Source organism: Equus quagga, chromosome 14 (assembly GCF_021613505.1).
Source record: "Equus quagga isolate Etosha38 chromosome 14, UCLA_HA_Equagga_1.0, whole genome shotgun sequence".
In the NCBI taxonomy this organism is placed as follows: domain Eukaryota; kingdom Metazoa; phylum Chordata; class Mammalia; order Perissodactyla; family Equidae; genus Equus; species Equus quagga.
In genome coordinates this window covers 24,364,017-24,374,325 of record NC_060280.1, presented here as the reverse complement: position 1 = coordinate 24,374,325, position 10,309 = coordinate 24,364,017, and the positions used below count along the sequence as shown (strand labels likewise).

Here is a 10,309-nt window from a genome sequence, read left to right as displayed (position 1 = left end):
TGTGCATATGGTTCTATGTGTACAACTATGAGCCTCTAACTCTATAGTAATATATGCATGTGGTTTGTGTGTGTGTTCATGTATGTATGGTAAGTGAGACAAGGATATCACACACAGATAGACGCCTTTTTTGCAAATGAAACAAAGCTAAACCTTAGATGGGGGCAAGTGGGTGTAGCCATTTTATTGACAGATCTTCCAGCCATGGCCAATGGCCTAGTATACAGTAGAGAAAGCGTCCTTTGATTTCTCCTATTTCAGGACTTCTCCTGGCTGGAAGTGTCAGAAGAGGTGAAAAAGGCAGATGAGGTGGTCAAATGGATCAGCAGGCAGATAACAAATAAATAGGTAGGTGTGGTGGTTAGAATCCCTAGGATCTCTTGAGCTTGTGGATAGCAGTGCTGGTGTCCATCTCTGTGGCAACAAGTACCTACAAGTTGGCGTGGTGGTTCCCAATTCCAACGGCCTCGAGAGAGTCCATTTGCTTGCTGAAAAAATCTTGGGGACCTGTAGAAGGTGGGAAGAGTCTCCAGCTAGAGACGGTAGCCTCAGCAGAACTGCTTCAGATTTGTGGCAGCACTCAGGACCTTTGTCCTCAGCCATGCCTGGTACATCCCAGGCCCAGGGCAGTGTCAGAGTAACTGCAACTGGGTGCAGGAAGCCAACCCAGGCCCCATAGATATGGTGCAACCCAGGGTAGAAGAGCAGGAGCCTCTGTGGCTAACAGCTGCAGACCCTGCTCAATCTGCAATATTGCTTGTGATGATTTAGGGTTGGCTAGAGTTCTAAGCATGTTGGAAAGCTGGGTCTGCTGTAGAAATGTGGGCAGCTGCTGCCTCAACTGTTCATTCACCTGGGGTATACTCATGAACATCATCATCTGGGCTGCCAGGTAGGGGTTGTTCAAAAGCAACTGCATCATGGTTCCTGTGATCTGGGAGCTGGTCTGCTCATCTGACAGCTGGAAATCATCTTCTAATCTCTGGCCAGAGCTATCCAGAGAGTTGGTGGCATCTTTATCTTCTGCCTGGGGCTGTTGGGTCAGCTCTATGCTAGGTAAGGCTGGTACCCCAGCAGACTGCTGAATGGAACAGGTATGACTCTGGGCCATGGTGTCAGTTTTGGTCCTGGAAGTGTGGTTCACCTTGTTGGAGGTAGCACTGGCTGAAGTGATGGGGGATAAACCACAGGAACTAGTATAGATGACTTGAGTTGTAGGAAGCTGTGGGAGCTGGTCCTGCCATTCCTGGGGTGGTGGTGGAGATGGGGATGAGGACTGGATTTGTTCAGGTACCTGTCCTTCCAGGAGGGCTGAGAGAAGGTTGCCCCCAAAGGGATCTTGTGAGCTGTTGACCATTTGGTCATTGAAATCAGCATAGCTCTGACCCATTGGTAATGTCTGGACATTGTCCCCACCTGGGATTGTCTCTAAGCCCAGGTGTGACTCTGAGTTCAGTGGATTCTCAAGATTCTGTGCAGGTTGCTGGATCTGCATTATTTCTTGAATCACGGCAAGGTTCCTGGCCAGCTCCACGGTCTGCCATAGGATCTCAGAATTGTCAAAGATGTGTGAGACCTCTGGGTTCTGCTGCATCAATTGTTGCATATCTGGGTGTTCTGAGAAGAACTGTCTCATGAGGTCCGTGTTGGACAGAAGCTGCTGGATGGTAGGATTCTCCAGCATCTGTGCTATGCACTCTGGACTACCAACTTCCAGGTCCTGCATATGCACCTTGAGTGCATCAGGCTCCACAAAGAGGGCTGATTCCAATGGGGTGGGACTCACCCTAGCAGGCTGGAATACCCCACTGCTGTTTCCTATGGTGTTTCTGTCCTGATGGCAGGGCTCATTGGTCGGCAGGTTGGGGAAGGATTGGGCTAGGGATCTGGAGCCATGTTTTGACTTGATGACCAAGTGGATGGTGTGACCATCCATGATGCCCCTCTGGCTCAGTGTGTCATGGTCTTGGAGAAGGCGGCCCATGAAGACCAGCACAAGTTGGTCCACTTGACATTTAAATTGAGCAGATAGCTCCTCTTTGAACTGCCTCACCAAGGTGTCATCAGCTATCATAAAGTCTTCCTGCTTGCCTGGTGTCTTCACTATCACTCGAGTGACACTTGAAGAGATGTTTTTGTCTGCAGGCAAACCTGAAGGACGCCCACTTTCAGCCATCCTGGGTGTTCGAGAGATGAGATGTGGCATGGACCTTAGTGGGTGGGCAGATGCGGAGCAGGTGGAAGCAGGGGCAAAGGAGTGAGGGCAGACAAATATTTCTGCTGGTCTCTGTCTCAGGTGTTGTGTTCTCAGGCCACAGGCTAGCTTACTTGTTGCCCAAAAAGAGTTGAGGCACCAGGTATTTTACGACGTTGTACCCCCACCCCAGTTCTCCAGATGTGGCCCAGCTGAGACCTGTTGTGGCTACTGATTCATACTTGGTACAAGGTTGGATAAGTGCAGGTGACTCCTCCCAGGGCTGCCCCTCCCCTTGCCCCACCCACCAAGAGCATAACCTCTGCAGAAAAGAGATATTGTGATGTCAACTCTAGCCCCACAGTCTCTGCCAGGACTAGCTGGAGAAAGAGGACATATTTGGGGGTCCCAGGTCTCCATAATAAAACAAGACATATTTCCAGAAAACTGGGGACAAAATTCTCAGGATGGAACTATTAAAAAATAAAAATAAAAGGCCATCTTGCTTATGTGAGACGTGTGTTTCTCTGTGGTACTGTGTGTGGGTCCCTTGTAGGGATATCAGGCTTGCTGTATGAAAAGTTGACTCTACTGAAGCCGTAGATAAAACCATACACCTATGGGTAAGAGTGGAATCTCCCCTATAGGATTATTTTTGTTAGTGATCTGGAAAAAGTAGAGGCTTAGAAAGGAAAATGGAGTAAGATAAAAGTTCTTAAATGGAAGAAGAGGTCATGTTTTTCTCTGGATCTATATTTTGGGACTTTAGACTTAAGAGTGCTCCCATGTGGTGGAAAAAATTTTCCTCTATCCTAGAAGTGGGAGCAGGGCTAGCCAGGGAGGCTTCCTCTGGGGGCATTCGAAACCACAGGTGAATAAGCCATTCCTTGAAAAGTATTTTTTATTCACTTATCACTTGGTCTATTCTACATGTCATTATAATAGAATTTTTAGAATAATTTGTTTCAGTCCTAGCTTGATGTAAAATGCCTACCCTTGAGTCAAAGCATTAAGGAGGACAGATGTCTGTAAATTAGGACGTAAGGGCGAAAGTGATTAGTAGTGAAATTTCTAACAGGACAGTTTTAGGTAACTAAAAAGCCTGATTCTCAGTTCCATGCAAATTTGGAGGATAGTGTCTGGTTTTTATTTGGGTAGCAGATGGATTTTTCTATTAGTGGATGTGTTAAAATGTATATTTATCTCAATGCTTGGGCGTAGATGAAAACATTGTATACGTAAGAGGGAGAATGCATATCTCTGATTGGATATATACTTGTCAACGTATATGTGTGAAAGTGTAAGCATGACACGGTGTGAAGTATTCTGGTATCCTGGTATCCTCTGTGTGACTATGAAGACTTTATGGTCTGAAACTTGAACATCCCATCCACATGCCAGGAGGGGAGTTGCACCATGCAGATAGATAAGTGGCAAGTAGAGAGTCTGGGCCCATATGTTGTCAGAGTGTTAAAGATGAGCAAAGAAATTACAGGCAGTTGGTCAGGAGACTTCCTGCTATCACAGTAATGGATTCTTTACTGAGGATATCTGGACCTCCAGCTCAATCCATGTCAGACCCTCCTTATGCTCAGCTATCAGTTACTCACTTCCTAGAGCAAGACTCAGGCTTGAGCCTCCTCTCAATTACACTGAAGGTGAGATTGATTCAGGACAGTGAAACATTGATTTCACACCAAGACACTCCCCCTTTTCTCCCCAGGTACCCCACAGGAGGTTGGAGATAAGAAAGAAAAGGCCCATATCCCACTCTGTTGACCAGCTCCCCTGGATCTTCTGCACTGGAACCAGAGGATCTCAACCTGAGACTTACAGTTCTAAATCTGGCTCACAGAATCCTACAATTGTTGGAGCTGGATTCACAGTTTTCAAAATACAAAATATACTATTTGTTTTTAAAGCTATGAATCCAACACCTACAATTCTAGGATTCTGGTAAGGAGTGGATAACATTTCCCAGATAGTCTTTTGTTTCCCAATAAAAACTTAATCAAATCCACCTGGACCATTATTAAAGAAAACTTGAATGTACTGATTAAGATTTTAATTATAAAGAACTAACTAGATATAATCAATGCCTTCCAATAATTAGGGCTGATGGCCATTTTGGAGAGATGTCCACCTGGAGGAGAATGCACTTTTACCCATGCTCTGTCCTGGGGTCTCAGGTCTTGGAGGGCTTGTTGGGTTTGACAGGTTCTGGTGGAATCCAAGTCCCAGAGGGCCTTTTGGCTGGTGGTCTTGGTAGCCTGAGCTTCAGTGTCAGGAAACTGAGTTCATAAGTATCAAGTAACCATCATTGTAGACATAGAGCTTGTGATCTGAGGGGCAGTAATTGATGACCTGCAGTATTTCTGACATCTTGTCCAGCAGGATGCTGAGATGATGTTCCTCCTCAGTGCTGGTATCAGAAGCATAGAACATCTCCTCTCGGCAGGTGCTCAGTGAGTGTAGGGCATAGGACACCTCACAGGCTATGAAGGCCCCTGACAGGACTGGCTTGTACTGACTGGTGTGCCAGGTTTTCTTCACTTCAAGGGTGCTGACATTGAGACAACCCACAGCCGAGTTGCCTTGCTCTCCTCAGTGGAATAGAGCACCCAGAGCGCATTCTCATCACCAACAAAATCTAAGTCCTTCCTGGGCATACCAGCTTAGGCGAAGTAGTTGTTGGTGGCACCAGGCAATAGGCACTGCAGAACCAAGGTGTTGGAGGAAAGGTCCACCTGGCCGTGTACCCTGGGCTATGGCAGTTAAAGTACATGAAGTCATTGTATGTAGTATTGCCACTGCCATCACCATAGCCCATCGTCTGCTCCTCTAAGTTCTTCAGCAGTACCAGGTCGTCACAGGACTTGTGCAGCTGGTAGTAGTCAAAGTACCTAGGCCAAGTCGCATACCAGAATCATCAGGGTAACAAAATTCTATAAAAGATGAGCAGGTAGGTGTTGTAATTAATAGCAGCGGCTTTGGAATGAAATAGAATTGGTTTTTAATCTCTCCTCTTTTACTTATACTATGACAAAATAAATAATGGTAAAAAAAACTACAAAAACCTGTTGACAGTAATAATAGCATCAACAGCAACAATGCCTAGTAGGCAGTGTGAGTTCATTATGTCATTTAATTATAAAAAGCAGTGTAAGGTAGGTTTTATCCCCACAGAGTAGTAGACTGGGTCTTAGAAAAGTTGAGTAAATAGCTCCAGGTCACTCAGTTCATGAGTAAAATCTATAAAAGGAACAACAAAAGAATCCGCCTCACTGATTGTCAGGACTGACTGAGATAATAGAAATAAAACATTTAGTAGAGTAGTCATCTCAAGCAAGCAATCCACAAGCGCTAGTTGTTATTTTTTAATTCTTTATGGATAATCTGTACCTAAACTCCACTGCCTTCCACCTGCCCTCGAGACAAAGGTGTCCTGTGGCAGGACATAGTTCTGGAGCTGGATTCAGGGAGATTTTTGCTCATGAGGTCACTTTGGAAAGTCCCTTTAACTATCCCTGACCCATCAATATTGCCATCTCTTACCATTGGGCAGTAAGTCCTGCCTTACCCATAGAGATTTTGAAAGGATTTAAAAAGCAAAAACACATAAATGTCTTTCATAGGCTACAAAATGTCTGCAGGGATTGGAGAGCATAATAATTAATAAAAACTAATCTTTCTGAGATGAGCTTCAACTAGAGTTTTTCAATGACTGGTTCAACCTGCATTCATCCTTTCCTTCCATGACCTCATACTCAGTTGGGTCAATATCACACTTGTCTGTTTACTGACTTTAAACACCTCCTCTGTGAGTTATGACTTTCTTCCGAGCCAGGCTGCCAGTTTATTAAAGGGCTCATTCATCTACTCATTGATTCATTTGGCCATCCTTACATCAAACAAATATTTAGCAACACCTACTACATTATCCACAGTTTTCTATGTAATCTCATGTGATATTCTCATATAGTTAACTGCTCTCATTTTACAGCTGGCTAAGAATGTGTCTGAGATGTTAATTTCATCTCTCCAAGGTCACTTAGTATAAGTGGCAGTAATGAGATTCAAACTTAGACCTGTTTGACTTCAAGTCTCAAGCTTGGTCAAGTTCATCCTCTAAATTTCTTCTGAACAGAAGTTAGGATTCCGAGGCTCAGGTGTAGAGGAATTTGTTCTTGAGATAAGATCAGACTAGGGATAAAACCAGTTTTTGATTATCATGGGATTAGAAATTTCAGACAGTAGGTTTGTGAAGGAAGCACATGGGAGTCTGGGCCGTCCTTAACCCATGAAGGGAACATTAAGAGGTAATCTGTCAGGCCTAGGCTAAGTTTGTCCAGCGGCACACCTCAAATAGAGAGAAATAGCTGGGATGGGGCCACAAAAAACACATTAGGGTAGCAGTAGGGAACATTTGGAATAAACCTGGTTGAAAAAGAGAAATCATCCTGGGCTCACCTGCCGTCTGCATGCAGAGGGGCAAGGTAGTAGAGGGAAAAGGTTAGATTGGATGCTGAGCCCAGGCCCCAGGCACCTGCCTTATATGAACAGCCTCTCCAACTGAGCTGGAAAACAAGAGGTATGTTGACTTTCTGGAGGCCTCCATGGGCAAAAGAACCTAGAGAAGTAAGCAGGCAAGGTATGAGCTAGGTGTGGACACAAGCCACAGGGAGCAGAGTATGAAAACATAATAACCATGTGTACATTTGAGTGTATGTCCATCCACCTGAGTGCATATGTAAGTGTATAGACAGGTGTCATTTTACATGAATAGATGTTAGTGTATATGTCTGATTATGGGTGTGCTTATATGTTAAGGTGTATGGGTATGCCCACGTGTGAGAGTGTACCAATCTCTGTTTGCATCCCTTAGTGATACACCAAACAAGGAAATGAAAGATTTATTCTACATAAAGATCTTTACTACATACCCCTCAGTACACTGTAGCTAATCCTGCATGCCCAACCCTGTCCTTGGGGAGATGAAATCTTGGGAAATTCAGTCTGAGGCCTCACCAAGGGGCAGAGGTGAACCAGGATGTCTGGAGGCCTCTTCTTGCTCCTTCTCCTTCTCAGGCTCACTTAGCTGGCCCTCAAGGACATGCACCTCCTGGCGGAGAGCATGTTAGCTGCACTGATCAGAGTCAGCCAGAAGCTTAAGTGTGAGGCCATCATTAGCCAGTTACAGAAAGGAGATGCCAGGAATGTGGGTCATCGAGTGTTCTTAAGAACTGAACTCAGGCTCGATATTTCTCAGCTCAGGGTCTTCTTCCCTAGAAAGAAGTGATTGTCAAATCTGAAATTAGATTAGACAGTAGGCTATGGAGGGGAGAGAGATTCTTTAATCCATCCAGGTACTTGGTTCTAAAGTTGGTAGAGGGGGCTCCCAGCCTCACTAATTCCTCCCTTAGCCTTAAGCTGGGTCACCATTCCTGTGCTCCCTCCAGCTCCAGGCGCAGCAAATTAAAGGCTGGAGCCTCATAGGAGACACCAAGGACAATAGGATTCCTGGACTCCAGGGCGTGGTTCATTTCTAGGACCTGGTTAACGTGGTCTTCAATGGTGCGCGCATACTCACTGACCTGAGCAAGGGGTATTGGACAGGCAGTTCCCCCAAACCTCAAGATCTGTGGCTCCTTTCATCCATTCACATCCCTCACTGCCATTCAGCCTACGTAATATTCTCATATCTGTCACCTTATTTGCTTCCATTAAACATTTCCCTGCACCATTCAGATTCTCTCTTCCCTTTGATGGTTAAAGCCGCACAGTAAAGAAGAGCTTGGTGAATAAATGAATGGACAGGCTCCCAACTTCCAGTCTGGCCCCATCCTGTCAACCTTCCCCAGAAGCTCCATGAATGACCATTACAAAATGCAACTGACCATATCCCATGGCTGATAGAACATTTCTAGTCACTCATTCTTACTTAGAGGATCAATTCCAAACTCAACTGCATGGCCCACAAGTCTCTCCCCTTATTGCCACTATTTTAATTCTTCAAACTCTTTCCTGCCTCCTTTGCACTGGTCATCCCACTTCCAAGCCTTTTATTGTTCCATATGCTCTTCCCATCTTCCAGTGGATTCATACTCATTAATTCACCCATCAGTATAAGAAGCTTCCTACTTCCTACATAAGCCTCTTTATATTCTTACTACCACTGAAGGTCTCAAGAACAGTACATAATTTTCCCTTCATACAAAGGATTCCTCTCAAAGATGAGGGCTGTGCTTCCTTCCACTCCTTGTCTATCACCAGGGCTTATCCTATGCTCAAGGAAAGGCTGTGCTTGTGTAACTCCCAGCCCCAGCACCAGCCCGCAGCTCTGGCACTCACCCTGGACATCTCTTGCTCATATCTGCCCATAAGCTCCTGGGCTTCGCTCCATAGCTGCTCCAGCTACTGCAGGGGGAGGAGGTCATTGGGCAGGTGAACCACTCACTTGCATATGCCATCCTTATCCACAGAGCCTGGCACATATCTCACCAGCTGCAAAAGCATGGCCACAGGAACATTAACCATAATGAAGTATGATGGGGCACAGTGTGCTATTTAGAAACATGAGGCAGAAGAGGAGGTTGACCCTGCTCTGGAGTGCCTGAGAAGAGCTTTCTCTGCACAAGAGATTGTTCTTGCCTGTCTGGGCATCCTTCTGCCTTTAAGTTTGACATACCCATTCCTTGATTTCCCAGAACTGAAGTGCAGCCCCCTTCCAGCTTCTATTGGTGTGGCCACCCTCACCCTATGTTACGCCCTGGCTGGATCTGGCTATACTTCACATTATTGGAAGCAGACTTCTCCTTGATGCTCTGGGGGAGAGAGGAAAGCTAGTTTGAAGAGAAATGTTAGGGAATCAGCTTGGGAGCTTCAGTTCTCTGCAGTATCCCCACTGTAGAGATTTAGTAGATTCCTACAACTTCACTTTGTCTTAAAGACAGCAGATACAAAGAGTTCCACATTATCAAAGAAGGGAAATTAATATTGCCAGCACGTGGGAACCAGAGTCTGGACTGAAACTTAGCATTCACAAGACTATGACAAGGTATGACTTGTAGCCCACACTTTGTAGGTGAAAAACCAGAGGTTCTAAGAATTTAAATAATATTTTACTAAGTCCCATGATTAATAAGTGCCAAGGCTGCAAGCTGCCCCCAGGTTTCATGTTTGTTCTGGATCCCGTGGTTTTACGCCTGAGGGAGCTGCAAAGCTCCAAGCCATGTTGAGGTGGGTATGCTATGCCAGTCGTCAGGGTGAGGGTGGGAGGCAGCTGCCTTGTCTCGGCTAAATAGAGGGAGGGGAGAAAGGAACTAGGGATGAGAGATGCATAATTCAGGGTCTTCTTCCTTTTGCCTGTCTTCTTACTTACATTTTTACTCAGAGCTCAGACCCACTGATGCTAGAAGCATGCTGCCTGAGTTCTACTTCTGGTCCTGGGACAATGGGTAAATTACTTAATCTTTCTGTGTCCCAGTGTCCTTGTGTGTAAATGAAGATAATCATATTTTATTTTAACATCCTTAGTGCAGGAAAAGGGTTGCAGACTCCTCAGAAAACAAGGCCTCATAAAAAGCAGGGTTGCAGCCCAGAATTTCCTCCTCTCTCACCTTCATCCTGTTTTCCCTCTTTCACACTATGCCTGCCCAAACCTAGGGATGCAGAGCAGACAGGGTATCCCATCCTCCTTTCATCCATCTCTAGGTCTTTCCACCTTCACTCTATCTCAAATCTAAGGGTTCTTGAAAAGGATCAGAGCAGCGCAGGAAGCCAGTCCAAAGCACAGAACCATCTTTCTATCTGCTTGTGATCCCTCCATTCTTGGCCTCTGCTTTAGGCTGTCCTGGGAGCACCAGAGGCAGCAGAAGTCCACTAGTCAGGAGAGCTGAGACAGGTTGCATCTTGCTTCAGCTGCAAGAATGGAGTAAGACCTTTGAGCTCCCCTAGGTGTTTACCTTGGCCCAAGTGATTAGTCTCAGCAGGAGGGGCATAGATTTCAATATCTGAAAGAACTGAATGTGCCACGGGGTATGGGGAGGGTGTGGAGCTAGGAAGTAGGAGAAAAGGGTTGTGACAGACTGGTGCCTCCAAAGATGGGGTGGAAGT

General features: G+C 45.6%; 1 protein-coding gene across 1 annotated transcript; it reads right to left on the bottom strand.

Annotated features, from left to right (window-relative positions):
• Positions 1 to 370: 370 nt before the first annotated feature.
• UBQLNL (ubiquilin like) lies at positions 371 to 2,206 on the bottom strand. The gene is given in 3 exon segments (XM_046684732.1): positions 371 to 495; positions 498 to 628; positions 630 to 2,206. Coding segments are annotated over 3 exon segments (1,833 nt in total).
• Between the last annotated feature and the right edge of the window lie 8,103 nt (positions 2,207 to 10,309).